The following is a 17,767-nucleotide window of genomic DNA, read 5'->3' on the forward strand; positions in this document are numbered from 1 at the left end:
TATAAAAAAAAACTAAGTGGCAGTGGTCACTGGGTACTCATAGTTAGGATTAAGTATCCATTGGAAATAAAAAAATTGTGTTGTTAATGACTTTGGCACCGTTTGACGAATCTCCACGAAACTATCCCAAAAAGTACTTCCTTCTCACTAGTTTGACCATGGAAAGTTTTAGGGTGATCTGTCAAGTGGAGAGGGTGAGAAAAAATGGGGGTCCCAAAATGTGTTTTCCCCACTCATTTTTCAACAGGAACTTTAGACATAGCTACAGCCCAAACCACTGAACGGATTTACACCAAATTTGCCAGAAAGCTAGATCTTGGACCAGAAAGAGCACTTTTTGTGATGTGGTGTAAACCCTTTCAGTAGTTTTTGAGCAATTAATCCTCAAGAACTTCGTATATTTCTCAGTGGAGCCAACTGACCACCTACTGAGATCTGAATGTCTGCCACCACATCAAACAGGAAGTAATGGCAGCCATCTTAGGACTAGGGTCTCAGTCAAGAGACCTAACAAAATGCAAAAGAAGACATCAGCATAACCTGCCACCCCACCAGGCCTGGTACTGGGGTACCAGATTGGCCCCACCAAAGGAGAAAAATGTTTTTTTATTTTTTATTTTGCTGTGAATTTGCAGAGTATCCACAAATCTGCAGCAAAAAAAAAAATTAAAAACCAAAACAAGCGCTGGCTCCACACTAGTTTCAATGGAACATCCCTCAGGGTGGGTTAGGGCTCAGGGGGTGAGGGAGGGTTGACATTTTTATTTTGGGTAGGGAGATGCGTGGCCTCCCTACTCGAGCTCCTGAGAGGCCCTGGAAACCCAAGCCCCCAAGCCTGAATAAATAGATGAGGGGGGGTGCACGGCCTCCTCCCAGAGCCTAGTGAGGCCACAGGGACCTCATTGTCCAGCACTGAAATGTAAACAAAATAGGATGTGCCTCCTCCCTAAGCCTTATTAGGCCGTGGTGACCCCATCCCCTGGGGCTGGCTCAGTTACTGTGTCCCCGTAAGCCTACACCCGGAACACAGTAGTTCCCTTGCCAGCACCAGCACAGGCAGGGAAACATACGTTTGCTGTCGTCTGGAGGCAGCATTTTTAAATCTCCTGCCAATCAGGAGCAAACATACAGACTCTGTTCTGTTTCTCTGCTCGCATTCTAGCTGACGGTGTGGTGCAATTGATTTCCACCCAAACAGTACACCTGGATTTTTGCTTTTTGGATCAGCCGGTTTAGGACTTTTTACTGTGGGTGAGCCTGCTATGGGTGTTGCACCCATGGTAATCACATGGCAAACAGAGTGCGAGTGTTTACTGCCAGTATCTGCCTTTTGAGATAAGGCCACTGCGATGCAACAAGGGCAAGGTACACTTGGCTGGTTACACTTGAACATGTGTGCACTTGGGTGTACACACATTTGCGAGCTGCTCATGGGAGACTACTGTTGAGCATAGCTCGGTAACTGTGCACAGGTAGCCTGGCGCAATGAGGATTAGATATTCACCTGGGATAGGCCTTATAAAGTTAGTGTACACTAACAGGGATTATTAGTGTGATTTACTCTTTTGTCTATTATACACATTATTATACACATCAGGAGAGAACTGCCTTAGAGTGCAGTTTCCCTTTCCTCTAGCCTACATAGACCATTGATGCCTTGAATTAGGGTGTAACCTGTGTGTGAATTTCAAATATGTCATTTCCAAAATTATATCAGTACACTTTATGGGTCATCCAGAGTTTTTTTTATTTCTCTGGCTCAGCTCAGGATCAGAACTCAGGCCATTTTTGTCACCATGTTGTGCCCAGTTTGTTGCGTTTCTCTCCAGAAGAGCAGCAAGAAGAAGGGCCTCCCCACACAAAGGGAGCAATTAATGGTACTTTGCCGAGTTCCTTAAGAGAAAAGGGGTGGGACGGAATGATCTACATCAATCCACCCAGCTTTCAAACGGTACCAGGGATGGGCCTGCCCAAGCCCACTGTACAAAGGAAAGAGCCCAGACAACTGAAGCCAGCCCAAGAAGGGAACTTTTGGTGTGCAGGACCCTCACAGTGATATCAGCGAAGAGCGGAGCTGAGGCCCCAGGAGCAGATGTGACCAGTGACTCCTGGATGACCCATTTTGTACTGTCACAGCATGGAGCATGCAGGAGGCATAGAACAGGGGTGGGGAGGTGATGTGGCACGCTAGGATTGGCCAGGGGTACCTGATTTCTGGAACCTTTCTTTCCCCTTTAAAAACTCTTGCAGAAGTGGGAGACTTGTCTGGTGGTTTTTCGATGCTTCACTGCTGAATCCTCCGACCGCCATGGAGAACTGGAAGGAAGAACCTCTAATCCCCACACAGGACTAAGGACTCTGCCCAGTTGATCCCAGAACCAGCGGGTCTCCCCAAGGGCCAGTGAGGCTGGCACCTTAACACCACTTGAGAACCAGTTGGGGGAAAGTCCTGGACTTTTTGTGTCCAGAAACCAAGATCAGGATGATAGCTGGCCAAGGGAGCCAGGAGAACCAGCTCCTTGAGGAGGTGAGGAGGGTAGTTGCAACTACCCCTGGAAGATAGAGCTCACGACTAGGAGTACAATGAGAATGAAAGTTCATCCAAATCGGCCCAATGGCTGGGACTCCAAAAGTATAACCTCCCCAGGATTTTCCTCATATTTTAAAACACTCCCAAGGCTGGAGCATTTGCTCTACAGCTGGGAGTGTGTGCCCCAAGGGGCTATGTGCATGACTGCAGTCATTAAGGCCTCAAGATGGTTAGAGGAGATGCATGTCTTGACGCACCCTCTAGGGGCCAAGTGTAAGGCTGCAATGCAATGTCATTACAATGTGATGCCCTATAGAAGCTGCTTTTATAAGTGCAGGTTGATGGTTGAAAATGTCTTAAAAAAACACACACAAACACAGGTTTTACTCATTAAAAATAATATAACCTGTGCCCTAAGGTAACTATAACTGGCACCCATCCATGCACAGTTTTCTCCTCAATAATGTCATTGCAAATGTTAGTGATATATATTGATATTATCAATGAGGTCAGAAGATGTCATGAATTATGTAATGTATGGGGTATTTAGCAGTGCATGCAAGGGCACAAGTTATAGTTATGTTAAGACACAAGTTCTAGTTACCAGAGCTAAATATAAATGGTGACTTTCAGTGGTTTTGTATGCTTAAAACGTTACGTTGTCACTGAAATTCTCACCTTATTACCACCTAATTGTAATGTTATTTTAACCTTTTTTTATGAATATATATATATATATATATATATATATATATATATATACACACACACACACACATATATATATATAAAATATAGGTGTCTAACTAGTTTAAATATTTAATTATTTAAACAAAGTTTCCTACTGGTGTATGTTGCAGTACCAGTGTAAGTCCTTATTTGGTGCATGACTTACTCCAAGACTGGACTGGCATGCCTTTAAGGATATCTTGACCATGTTGTTTAAGGCTACTGTAACTTTAGAAGTATATTTGTTAATTGCAATGGTCTTGCTCTTTTTGTGACACTGGGCCTCTTTACAAGTTTGGCGGTCTCAGAACTGCCATGTTGGAGGTAGCGGTTGTACTGCCAACAGGCTGGCGGAGAAGACCGCCAAATTATGACCATTGCGGTATTCCCAAAAGAATACAGCCAAAGCACCGCCGGCACCGCCACTGCGGTCAGACCGCAACAGATGACAGAAGACACCTGCAGGATGGCAGAGGCCATGTTTCAGCCAGACAGACTACAAGGCAGCACACCGCCAAGCTTTCCACTGCAGTCACACCACCATGGAAACCCAGGTGGAAACGAACTGCAGAAAAGGAGACACTCACCTTCAGGAAGCCATACTCATCCGGAGCCACCATGGAACCAGAACTAGACGTCATCCCGCTGCTCCTGCTGACCCAAGGGCTTCGGAATCTTCGCCACCACCGACGACAGCAACCGTAAGTACACACCCTTACCTGTAACTGTTTTGTCAATGTTTGTACACCCACATAGCATACCATCGGACCCTGACAAGTCCGTCCAGCATGTCCCTCAGCTCATTATCAGTGAATTATGGATGTTTTTGTGGGGACATGGTAGTGATGGTAAAGATGGTGAGGTAGCAAAAAGAGGATGTAAAAAATGTTAGTGATGAGGTGTGGGTGCTGAGATGTGAGTGGGTGACGGTTATTGTGTATTGTGTGAGCTAGTAAAGTTTTTGTTGTGTATGTTGTGCAGGTGTGGAATGTGTGCATAGTGAAATGTGTAGGGGTGCTTATTCTTGCTTTTTGTATCTCACTAACATATTGCTTGTCTGTGGCTGTGTGTGGTGTTCTGGTTGTAAAGGATTGTGGGTTATGTAATATAGTGCAGTGTGTAGTTGTGTTGGGTGTGTGACTGTGTGTGGTGTGGGGTATTCAAACTTTCCAAAGTGGTATAGTGTTCTGACTGATGTGAGATCAGACCTCCGTGGTGCACAATGCCAATGGTTTTCCACCTTGGAAGAACCGCTCTCATGATTTCTGGATCGTAATTTGATCGGATGATTGTCAGGCTGGCAGTGCTGGTGGTCACACCACCTTTTTCCATCCTCCAGTGTCCTGGTGGTTTTGGCAACTTGGCTGTTTTTTGGCGGACTGAGCTGTATAACTCTTAATATGGCAATCAGATGACCGCCAATGTGGTGGTCTTTTGGCAGCCGCCACCGCAGCGGTCTTATCGTCAGATCGCCAAAGCCATAATGAGGCCCAGTGTGTTTGGTATTAGCATGGCCAAAACCCAAATCCATCCTTAAATTTCCATAAATCGCACCCATTTTGTAATAGTTACAAAACACAAGTGAATCCCAAGTTAACCTGTGCTCAGCTCTCTGGTAGCTTGGCACAAAAGCCGTCAGGCTTAAAGGCAATGTGTAAAGTATTTATGTAGAACAAAATATAGTAAAATGTAATAAATTGACACCATAATGACAAACATCATATCAGTAGAACTGGAGATATGCAATTTTAAAGTTTTGGTCAAAATAGTGCTTAAAAGCACATAGTGGCAACTGTTGCCATCTGGTTGTGCTGGACCGGGACAAAGGCACAAGTTCAGGCCGACCGCGATGGAGCACAGGTCATAGACAGTCACCAGGTTAGGCCAGCTGAACAAAGTACATGAAAACCTGTTTCCAGTGCATTGCAAGATTCCATGTTGAAGATGCGCGATGGACTGGCGGGTCCAAGGAGCTGAGGGCTGAAAAGCAGGGTCCTGCGTCAAGGATGCGTTGCGCAGTGTTGGTTCCAATACAAAGCGTTTTTCTGTGCCTGTTCTGCTTGAACCACATGTGGGCTGTCGAAGCACATTCATGCCCACTTCCAAGAGTCCACGACTTGGGTGGCACCACTTGGGGAGTATGATTCATAGCAGGTATAGCCTGGAGGCTCTGATCAGAATGCCAGCCAACCAGCCATTGGAATCACTCTGGTGGTCCTGGGTTCAACATACAGGCCCAGTCCCCACTCAGGAAGCAGGGCAGAAAAATAGCAGTCCTCCTTGCAGGAGAGCAGCACAACAGTCTTTCTTCTTAGTCTTCCACAGGTCTAGATGTGTACTGAAGAGTTGTGTCTGAGGGTCTACAATTTGTACTTGGTGCGAGCTTTGAAGTAGGACACGTTTCTAGAGTGTTCCACCCCCAGAGGTGATTGGAACTTCCTCCATCCCTGCCCTAGCCCCCAGCTTTGTCGGGCGGGCACAAAAGGCTAGTGCAAAACCCTTTGTGAGTGTGCCGAGGCAGAGTCTTTGTGATGTGCGAGTGTGGTAGGTGACAGCTACGTCCCTCCATCAAGTCAGAGATGGACCATCATGTTAACACCTATTTCCTTTTTGTCTGGGAGCATAACACAAAGACCAACTGTCAGCTGCACCGAGTCATGTGACAAAGGATACAGGCTGCAGGGACCAAATTGTTGAGACAAGAAAATGCCAACTTTCTAAAAGTGGCATTTTCAGAATTGTGATTTATAATCCAACTTTAAGATGAAAGAGTATTTAAAATTACAATTCTTTAGAGACCTAACTTGACATTCTTACATGCTCCCAGTTGAAAGTTGGCACTTGTATCACTTGCTAAGGTAACTAAACGTTACCTTATGGGAGAGGTAGGTCTTGCAGTAGTGAAAATCTAATTTACGTTTTTCACTACCAGGACATGTAAAATTTAAAAGCGCATGTCCACCTTTTTTTAAAACACTACATCCTGCCCTCTGGGCTGTATAGGCACTAACCTTGGGGTGACCTTTCTGTATTAAAAAGGCCTGGAAAACGTTTATTTTGCCAACTTGAAATGACAATTTAAAACAGCACACTCAGGCTGCAATAGCAAGCCTGAGACATGTTTAAAAGGGCTACTTAAGTGATTACCACAACCGGTTCAGCATGCTCACTAGTAATATTTAACTTAGAGGCTCTGGGTGCAAGTAGTATCAATGTAGTAGGGACTTACAAGCAAATTAAATGTGACAGTTAGGTGGAAACGAATTTTAAAAAGTTCTAGAGTGAGAGCACAAACTCTTTAGCAGTGGTAAAGTGTGCAGAGTCAAAAATGAAATCAGCTAAAACAGGAAGACTGAAGGCAAAAAGTTGGGGGAAAGCCACACCAAGAATTTCAGGTTCAACACTTACATAAACTAGAAAAGATAGGAGAGACGGAAGACTCCGGCCGAAGTTTTCTAAATTGCATTTTGTACTATATATGAAAAGTCTATAAATAAAATGGCTCTTATGCCCCTCCTAGTGATGTCTCTGAAATATGTGAAAAATACCCAGCATTATGAACTTAACCCGACTGCTTTACAGCCAGGTCCCTTACCTCCATATAGGAGGTGAAATTGCCTCTTCTATTTACTTCTGGCAGATGGTTTGCTGTAGCGTTCAGCACCCGCATGAGTTGCAGCAGATGCCCCCACAGGAACCAGAACTACATGCTAGTGCATAATCTCAGTGCTACCCATTCAAAAGCACACAACGCATCGGGTTAAAATAGCGCCTATAGAGAATAAATTGTTTTAAAGATGATTCCAAATGAAAGAATTCTTCCACAGTAAACCAGAAAATTGGCATGATAGCTTTGGAATCGTGTGCATGTGCCACAAATACCCAAAACTCCAGCTGGATTCAAAAGACAGTTATATCTCAAAGGTAGCTGATACGCAAGTGCTTTAGACACAAAATCAAATCCAGCCCCTAGATCAACAAAAGGAAACACATAATTTTGATCTAGAGGAGGGTCACCACAGCATGACAATTAAACAAGAAAACAAAGGAGAAGCCGTGAACACCACCATGCACACGAAAGCAAACTATTTCATGAAATTTAGCACATAAATTTGCAGTATGACCCAAATAGAAGTACACATTTGGGACTGGTAACAAGGAAACCAGGTACAAGCGCCCCAAAACTCCTCAAACACTAACAACTGTGGTGCCCAAATCTTTGGATCAGATCAAACATTTTAAGAGTTTTAATATCAAGTGCCAGCGTGATTTCCTGATACATTCTGTGCAGTATTAGGGATTGAAGAATCCCTTTATGGCACATAGAGATTCAATGTGATCTCCAACTCATCCCGCACAATTTCTAGGTCCTGATGAATTTTGCACAACATTTTCTAGAAGATGTTTCCATTTTTAATAGTGTCTTGGATGCGATCAAGCTGATGGTCCTTCCCACGCCAAATAGGGCCGTCACTCTCATTGTGGCAAAAATGCTACTCCGATAACTACAAATTACCCTCTAGCTGTTCATTATGAGCAGCTAATTTGACTGTTAGCTGTTCTATGTGGTAGTGAGTTCATATGAGCTGTAAACCAATAGCTATTTTCTGATTAGTTCATTCCTATTCTACAAAAACGATGTGGCCTTGAGGCTAGTTGTGCTAACTTTGGACCTGGGCAAACAGCAGTGCTTTATTTGAGCCGGTGGTTGCTAGTGCGGGCCACAGCACTTATTTTTGGGGACCAGCACCTATTTTTCCGGATCAGACATTTCCCTACAGCAAGAGAGGAAGACGCACACAAAACAAAAGATTATGGAAGAGAAAGACCGAAACCCGTCAGAAAGGGAGAAAACAGAACAGTAAGAGTGAGATAAAGAGGCAGGGCCTGTCTGGTAGTGGATTAAAGTGGCCTGAGGTGGATTTAAGTTACCAGCTTTAGAATTTGGCGCACCAACTTTTAATTGTACCGGTTGTGGGCTGCTGAGCAGAGAGCTTCGGGCACCAGCAATCATTTTTCCACAAATTAAGCACTGACAATCAGGTTTGAATCCTGGCCTGGGGACAGAATGTAAACAAGGTAACATTAAACTCGCTGGCTGTGAGACAGAGTGCTCCTAGGAAACTTTGAAGATAATACATTTCACAATGAAAATGGATATCTATAATTCTCAATAGTTTTTGTTATAGGGAGGCTAAGGAAACAAGAGCTTGTAAGCTCTTATTTGATTACCGAGCTGAGCTGAGGATATACCAATATGTTTTCTTCAGAAGTATGTATAGCTGACTGAAATAAGGCCTGCACTTGAGATACATAGTGCACATCAATGTGTGGGTGTGCTGTATGAGCACAATGGCCTTTAGAAGCTTCCAGAGAGATCGATCCTCACTATATTTCTGAAACTCCAAAATTTACATTTTGTCATGAAGAAATAGCTGCACTCTTTATGCTGCAGCGTATTTTAGAATACTAAATGCCGTTCATTTAAGTTAATTCTGGTGGTGATGGTGGATTAGTGGAGCTGCTCGAGCGGTAAACGTGATTTGGAGTTTGTAATTGGCCAGTCTGCTGTGATTTGTAGTATTGTGTTTGTGTTTTTTTGCGTTGCAGTGTTGTGTTTTCCCACGGAAACAAAACATAAATAAATCAAAATCACAATACAGCGGTTTCGTGGTTGTGCTATGCTGTTAGTGGTGTTATTTTAGTATTATTGTGTTTGTTGTGCTATGTTTTTGATGCATTAGTGTTGTGTTGCTGTTTGGATGTCTGCCTGTGTTTGATGCCATTATCACATATTACATGAGCCTGGTCCTGGAGGCTAAGAACATAGGGGACCCTGTGAGTCTGTAAACTGTAGGTCAGTTCTGCCAATCAACTATAATTATTTTCTTGAATCAAATTTACAACTAGTCAAAGAACTCTGAAGGTGAAGGCATTGTTTATTTCTTTAATAGCTCAAAAACTACTCAACTGACTTAAACCAAACCACAAAAAAGACACATTCTTATGGAACTTCTCCTTCAATCCATTTTTTTTGTAAATCTGTCAAGCAATTTATGCGCTAATACAAAGCCAAAATGTAATGGGGATTTTCATATTATTAACGCCAATTGAAACATCACTTCCTTGAAAAAAAAAATAACAGAACGTGAACCATTCTTGTGGTGCATTGACTTCAAATGTTATTATTAGTCCACTTCTAAAGCATGGAAATACGAATTAATCCATAAAGATTATAAAATGCCAAAAGAAAGTGGGATGCTGCCATTTCCCTTTGTAAAAAGAAATGTAGACACTCACCAAACATATTTCCAACATGTCCGTTCTTAGTTAGTGGCCGGAGTTCATTTTTTCCCCATGCGTACTGCTTGTAGCTATCCCACGCAAACTTCATCATCTGAGTAAAGCAAATGCTCACAATTATTGAAAGCATAATACCGCACCTATGGGCCATTTTTTTAAATGTCGTTTTACAGTGAGTGTTCGCCATAAAATTCTATTACAATCAATGAACAAAAACAAGTATACATTTGTTCAATAAGCATATTGATTTTCTGTACAATAAATATTAATAACGATGGGAATATGAAAATGGACTTGTAGTGAAACCAACAGGAAATTTCAGGCTCTTCTAGGACTTCCCTACCCGACAAGTCAAGCTGTCTGGCTGAAATAGACCTATAGTGAAATTACAGTCAGTTTACAGGCTGCCCATTTCTCACCATCGCTTGACTTTGTCAGTCTCATTTGTTTGCTTCTTATAGGATGGCTTGCCTTCTTCTTGTGTTTCTCCCTCTCCTGAAGCATAGCCTCTTTACCATCCTTTGAGTGGCTGTTTCTTTTTGCTGGCTAAATCCTTCCGCTGGTCAAATTTGGAAAACTACTTTTTTCTTTTTCATTTAGTGTCCCATTGTCGTAGTTGGACTCTTGCTCTAGGCAAGACTGCTGGTTCCAGGATGACAGTACTTATGTTTGTAGGTGACTATGCCAGTCCTACAAGTCGCAACTGTTGTCCCAACCCTTCCGGCTCACAAGCAGCACCTCACCAGAAACCCAAACAGTAAAAAGTGATTTGTGGCTGCCTTTACGCATGGACTCAAGAGTGTGACATCTCAGGGAGTATTGTGGTTAAATGGAGATTACCCCTTTCTCACAGTAACAATCTGTCTCAATCAAACACAGACAATTAATAAGATGCACTAAAGTTTCAATAGGTTTTATTTAGCAAAACTGCATTCTGCGATAAGTTGCGTGGGCTGCAATGATTAGGATAGTGAACAGTGCAAGAAACAGAATGGTAAAGACAAGAGTCATTAATACAAAGACTCCCACTATCTTGCAATAACATGAAAAGACATGAAGTGGTAATATGTCCTAATACCCTAGCATAGTGAGCCTATCCTCTAACCTAAAAGAGAGGTAGGTATGTTAAATCTTAATTTGCCAATGCCATGTCCATGAGAAGAGCCCCCAACCCTCGTTACCTTGGAATGAGGTCTCTAGCTCAGACTTCGTAGGGACACGAAGACTGGGTCAGCGTCAAGGCGATGTGCAGCATCGATAGCAGCGATGGCATCTGGTTGGAATCTCTCTGACTATCTGTTTAAGTGAGGAATATTTACACAGATCCACTTGGACTCCTGACGTAGGTTTGTTCCCAAACAATAGATAACAAGGCATGCTTGGGACGGTAATTAACAAAAACAATTGCCTCAGAAGCGTGAAGAGTGAAAGTACCTAAAGTGAACTCATAAAGTTTGTTTATCTTTGTTGCTTGATATTGACGCCTTAGCGCGGTGGCACTGATAACGCAAACTAAAACATGGCCCTAACTAAAAAACAAGGCAGCCATCTTAAAAGATTTAATTAAATAAATGCGCTAAAACAGATCAAGCTAAGTAGGCTAAAAGTCACTGGGTAACAGGGGCACGAGTCTGCAAGCCAAAGGTTAGGCTAACTCCTGTATCCCATTAAAACAAACTAGAATTCACTACACCCTCCCCATTGCCGTAACAAGTATGATGCCATGACTTGATGCCACTGAAGGTGAATAAAGCCAAATGCTAAAAATGCTCTGGACTAAAAGCTAACAAGAATAAAAACTAGCTAAAAATCATATTTAGAAATGTGTTAAAATCAATAGCTAAAAACATACGAAGAGACATTGGCCCTCATTATGACAATGGTGGTAAAATCCGCCTACCGCCATGGCTACGGCTGCCAAAACACCGTTGCTGTGGCTAGCAGCCGACCACCTTATTATAGCCGTAGCTGTAATTCCGCCAAAAGTATGGCGGGATTCCGGTGACGGCCATGTTGGCGGATGGCGGTAAGGTGGCGCTGCTGCCAACAGCAGTGCCACGCCAGTAGACCGCCGCAGACCATATCATGACCCATGATACAACCTGGCGGTGTTCTGTTGGCAGACGCTGCTGCTGGCAGCAGCGCCCCGTTCTGTCTCCTGCCAGAGGACTCCCTGAAATCAGGTAACTTGGGTGCTTCAATAGGGGAGGAGGGGTGAGGGGTGGTGTGTGTGTGTGTTTGTGTGTGCGTGACTGTGGGTATGCGTTGCATGTGGTATGTGTGTGCATGTATGTTGTGTTGTGTGAATGCGTAGGTGCTTGTATGAATGTAAGTGTGTGTGAATGTGAGTGTGAATGGATGTATGCATGCGTGGGTGAATGTGGGTATGAGTGTGTGTATGCGTGTGTATGATGGTGCGTGCAAGTGCGTGTATGTTGAGGGGGTTGGAAGGGGCAAGTGTGGAGGAGGACTAGGGGGAAGGGGAGGAGGCCGGGGAAGACCCCTATCAGTGACAGTGAAGGCATTCCCTGCCACTGATAGTGCCTACCGCCATGGTTTTCGTGGCAGTACAGAAGCCACGAAAACCATGGCAGTAGGGGGGGTCATAATCCAGCGGGTGGGACTGTGGCGGCCGCCTGGCTGGAGATTGTAGTCTCCAGCCCGGCAGCTGTTACCATCCTGGCAAACGGAGTGGTACACTGGCGGTTTGGCTTGAGCCAAACGGCCAATGTCATATTTTGGGGAATGGTACCGCCAGCCTGTTGGCAGCACTTTTCTCCAAAATACCGCCATCCGCCAGGGTCATAATGAGGGCCATAATGTCAACCATGACAAGCACAGCAGGCCAAAGTAAGGGCAATAAATGTATACTTTATATTTGGTGTAAAAAGCCAATCATCAAATCGTTTAACAATAGTCATGATCTTGAAGATCATCTCCGAAGTCATCGAATGGAAAGGACCTCAAGAAAGAGGCCACATCGTCAGATGTTAGATCAGTCACAGGATGGGCAGACGGATCCACGGAGCAGTAGTGCATAATAGTCTCTTGGGCAGGTCCACCTGCAGTAGTGCCATCCTCCATAGTGCAAAGAGCCAACTCGTTCAGCAAGGAAGGCTCATAAGTGGCCTTGCGGAACAGCCTTAGGGGGTCATTCCGACCCTGGCGGTCCATGACCGCCAGGGCCGGGGACCGCGGAAGCACCGCCAACAGGCTGGCGGTGCTTCCAGGGCTATTCTGACCGCGGCAGTAAAGCCGCGGTCAGAAAAGGGGAACCGGCGGTTTCCCGCCGGTTTTCCCCTGGCTCAGGGAATCCTCCATGGCGACGCTGCTTGCAGCGCCGCCATGGGGATTCCGACCCCCTTCCCGCCACCCTGTTTCTGGCGGTTTTCACCGCCAGAACCAGGATGGCGGGAACGGGTGTCGTGGGGCCCCTGGGGGCCCCTGCACTGCCCATGCCACTGGCATGGGCAGTGCAGGGGCCCCCTAACAGGGCCCCACAAAGATTTTCACTGTCTGCTTAGCAGACAGTGAAAATCGCGACGGGTGCCACTGCACCCGTCGCACCCATGCAACTCTGCCGGCTCCATTCGGAGCCGGCTTCCTCGTTGCAGGGGCTTTCCCGCTGGGCCGGCGGGCGGCCTTTTGGCGGTCGCCCGCCGGCCCAGTGGGAAAGTTGGAATGGCCGCCGCGGACTTTTGACCGCGGGGCGGTCATTCGGCGGTGACCGCATGGCGGGCGGCGACCGCCGCCCGCCGCGGTCAGAATGACCGCCTTAGTCTCAAGGGGCACGACTGTGAATGAACCCTCATCGGGGACATCAGCAGTTTTTGGTCCACAGGAGGCACTGGCGTAACGGCAAGACACACTGTAGGCAAGTGTTCGAAGAGGCACCATACGCAGCGAAAGGCTGATTACATGCACCATAGGAGTGGTCGGAATGACAATGACCAATCACACTTCAATTCCACCAGCAAGGAAGCATCGAAGATCTGAACCATGCGTTCACGGCACAGTTGAGCTGGTGGCAGCGGCTCCATTGCTTTGTGTAGCTGGAAAGACACAACCACTGCGAATCAGAAGAAATAGCAGCAGAATTCCACCAATCAATGTCAAAATAATAAGAAAGCCGCCAAACACACTTGAAAAGAGTGAATGGATGGCCGATGGGATGACTCCGAAGACGATCTGGAAGATGGACACAAGTCCAGACCCAACAGCCTTAAAGAAATGGACAATCCCAGTAGTGCTCGAGGCGTTGAACATTCTGGATACCAGCTCTCCCAAGTGCTTGGGGAAGTTGGTATTTAATACGTATTGTATCTCGGCTGATGATCTTGCTATCTGGAGAGCATACTTGTTTTTGAAACAGTAGCGCCTTTAGTCTGCTCAGCTTGTCATAATTTAAATTAACAGTATCAATGTGAGGCCACATTTCTGATACTTTTATCTCCCGTGTGGGGGGGAATAAAACTTGTCCACAATAATTAACAACCTTAGAGACTGAAAATGCGTAGGCAATTCCTGGTCAAATACTGCAACAGCTTTGGTCGCTCAACACCACATAACTTCCATTCGAAAGTACATGAAATGCTGGTCGAATCAAAGGGACGGGGGTACCCTTCAGAAAATAGGCCAGGTTTGTAACCCCCGCATTACAAAGGCCTTGAAGGGACACCTGCTTGCAGGCTGTTAATGACTAACAGTAGTCTCACATTCGCTTCTGCTGAGAAAGACCTGTTTCGCCGTTCAGACATTTATGATGAAAGGGCAACTCCCACTCTTCTTTAATATAGCTATCGCCTAGTCGCTCGTACCTGTTTCAAGCATTTCGAAAAACGAAAAGTGGAAATGGGCAGATTAATAATGCCATGTAGGAGCCATACTGTTGAAGGACTCTCTGCAACTGTGAAAGGCAACTTTTCTGAGTTCTCTATATGAAGCATGGTGAAACTCACTTCCCTTTTAGCCATTGTCTGCTGTTCCCTGGATAAATAAAAAGCAGTAAACAATTCACAACCGTTAATGTATTTCCATGGAATTCAGCCATTTTTCAAAGTCTGTAACGTCCAACCTCGCTGCATGATGGAACGCAGCTAACTTTGCCCATGATATGAAAGGAACATGCTTGTCTGAATGATATCTATCACATACAACACTATGGGAGTCATTATGAACATGGCGGTAAACACTGTTGCCCACCATAGCGACAGTGAACAGTATACCGCCATTGGCGGTGAACAGAAACCTGCCATATAAAGATGTAAAAACAGAAACTGCCAAAATTTCTATTACCACCAGCCACCGCTAGGGCCTTGTCAGCAAAAAGCTGCACATCCCACCCCGCCACCACCGAGCACACAAATCACCCGCCCTCCAAATAAGGTTGCACAAATCACCGCGGTGGTCAATGGATGCCAAACGACCAATAGCGGTACAGGCTGCCACGGCCAGCAATGGGACCCAACAGCAAGAAATGCACACATTGGCAAGTTTGAAACCCACACACCTGACATACATCCACAACACTATAAAACACACACAGACACACCCCACAATCCTTTGCAACGCCAATAGGAGAAGCAAGACTGACAACACTACAAGCAGATGCTGAATGCAACAGCACACAACTCACACACCCAACCACACAACAGCACCCTCACCAATAACCACACAACACATCACCCGCAACACACACCATGGCACCCCCTAAGCACCCACGCTTTACAGAAAGGGAAGTAAGAACAATGGTGGATGAGATACTCCAGGTCAAGCCACAAATATTCGGGGCTCAGGTCCAGCACACACCCATCGCCAGGAAGATGGAGTTATGGCAGACAATAGTCAACAAGGTCAATGCATTGGGAAACCATCCACGCATAAGGGACAACATCAGCAAGAGATGGAATGACCTATGCAGGAAGGTGAGGTCCATGGCATCGAGGCACAACATTGGGTTTCCAGAAGACTGGGGGAGGACCCCCACCACCACCCCTGACTACACTGACTGGGAGGAAAAGGTACTGGCCATCCTGAACCCTGAGGGCCTCACTGGACTCACTGGAGGAATGGACTCAGGTAAGTCATCTACAATTACCCCATATCCGCCACACATTTAATGCATGCACCACCTCATCCTTCCAGCTACCACCAGGACCACTACCCCACCCAGGCCACAATCACTACATCCAGTCACCCTGCATGCCCACAAACCCACCAACAGGCCCACATCCCTCCCCCCGTGCACAGCCACCTACCCCTGCAAGGAATCACAATGGCACTACACCACCCACAATGCACCTCCACATTCCATGCTAAATGCAATGGCAACCCCACAATAGGTCCCTGCATGGCCCAACAGTGGAAAACCTGCACAAAATAGTCCTGCCCTGTGCACCCCATCCAATTCTGTAAATTTAACATACATCTCCATTCCCCCAACAGGCACCACCACCCATGCCACCCTGACGGAGAGGACAAGGAGTGCCAGCGCCCCACATGGAGACAGAGGCACCACTCAGGACACCTGTGAGGGTAGTATGGACAGTGAGGAATACCCTGGCCCATCACACAGCCCTGGACTGTCACCATCCAGCAGCTGTCACCATCCAGCAGCCCCACCCAGGACACCACTGACACCCCTACCACCCAGCCACCAACATCAGCTCTGGCCAAACGACCCCACACCAGGGTATCCAGGCCACAGGCTGGTGAAAAACAAGGACAGAGGCCACAGTCACCACCTACCTACAGGCAGGATGACGATGGCCTCAGTACAAGTGGTACCGCCAGACCTATGCAGGGGACACAGGCCCAGGGTGCTAGGCCCAGTGGGAGGGCATCAGTGGCCCAGGGGGAAGGCCAAAGGATGGATGCTGCAGTCCAGGAGGTGATCCCTGAGGTCCTGGAAGCATACCACCATACCCAGGACAGGATGGGCCAGATCGTGGCCCCCCGGAGCAGAATCAAAGGCTGCAGATAGCACACCACCAACAGGCCATGGAGCAGTGGAAACAGCACAATGCCACCATGGCCGCCATTGCAGGAGGCACTGCTGCACCAAATCCCAACCCAGTCTGAGACCCCCACAAACCAGGAAGCCCCTACCACAGACCACGATACAGACCAGCCATCAACATCAGCAGCAGCAACTGGACTGGTGCAACTATCTAAGGACACACAGGAGACCAGCACCTCTACCCGTACAGTCCAACAACAGACACTCAAACGGTCCCTCAGGCCCAGATATGGTACTGGTACACCTGCCAAGACCAAGGCACCGTCAAAGAAGTGACTCCGACACAAACTGTCTCCCAAGTGTGCCACTGAACCACCATCCTCACCGGCCAATAGCAACTCAACAACCTGCAAGGTACAGATGGACCCATTACAACAGCCACCAAACGCTGAGACCATGTAGCCAGTATGGACATCCACCATCAACCCACTGCAATCACTGTAAAGAGCACCATGCCATCCCTGACACCTATTAAAACACATGTACACCAATGTCAATGTTCATCGTGTCACATGGTACTTGAATACATTGTTACAGTGTAAATGTCTACAAACCCAACACCCCCATAGAGAATAAGTCAGACCGACAGTATGGAGTACAGACAACAACATTAGCAAACAGTACCTCTTAGTCACTGGAAGTATAGTTGGATCAGTTGGTTCCTGGAGTGTACATCTTCCCCCTCTTCATCATCACCATCACTCTCATCCCCTCTCAGATGAAGCTGTTATGGATATACAGGACCCTCCTCCTCCAAGAGGGGGATAGATTTCCTCACAGCCACATTGTGCAACAGGCCACCACTATTCTACACACCTTCTCAGGGACATAGCACAGGGAACCCCCAGAGATATGGAGGCAATGAAATCTAGCCTTCAGGAGACATAAAGGGCCTCATTACAACCCTGATAGTTGGTGTTAAAGCGGCAGTAATACCGCCAACAGGCGGGCGGGAAAAAAAATGGGATTAAGACCGTGGCGGAAACCGCCAACATAGATAGCCACTTTAACACTCCGACAGCCATGGCGGTACAAACAAACAGTGCAGCGGTAACCGCCAACAGACAGGCGGAAGACAATGTACCGCCCACCCTATCACAAGATGCCAGTCCACCACCTTTTCCGAGGTGGAACCAACGCGATCAAAAACACGGCAGAAACAGTACACAGAAGAGGAAATCACTCAC

At 46.3% G+C, this 17,767-nt stretch overlaps 1 protein-coding gene across 2 annotated transcripts in view; it reads right to left on the reverse strand.

Moving 5' to 3' along the window:
- The window catches only part of MAN1C1 (mannosidase alpha class 1C member 1), a 346,263-nt gene that overhangs the window by 224,219 nt on the left and 104,277 nt on the right, over positions 1–17,767 (reverse strand). For both annotated transcript variants that reach the window (XM_069223920.1, XM_069223921.1), the window contains one exon: positions 9,560–9,656. In XM_069223920.1, coding sequence (XP_069080021.1) covers positions 9,560–9,656 — 97 coding nt within the window. The remainder of the gene's footprint in view (positions 1–9,559; positions 9,657–17,767) is intronic.

This window comes from Pleurodeles waltl, chromosome 3_1, assembly GCF_031143425.1.
Source record: "Pleurodeles waltl isolate 20211129_DDA chromosome 3_1, aPleWal1.hap1.20221129, whole genome shotgun sequence".
Classification (NCBI taxonomy): Eukaryota; Metazoa; Chordata; class Amphibia; order Caudata; family Salamandridae; genus Pleurodeles; species Pleurodeles waltl.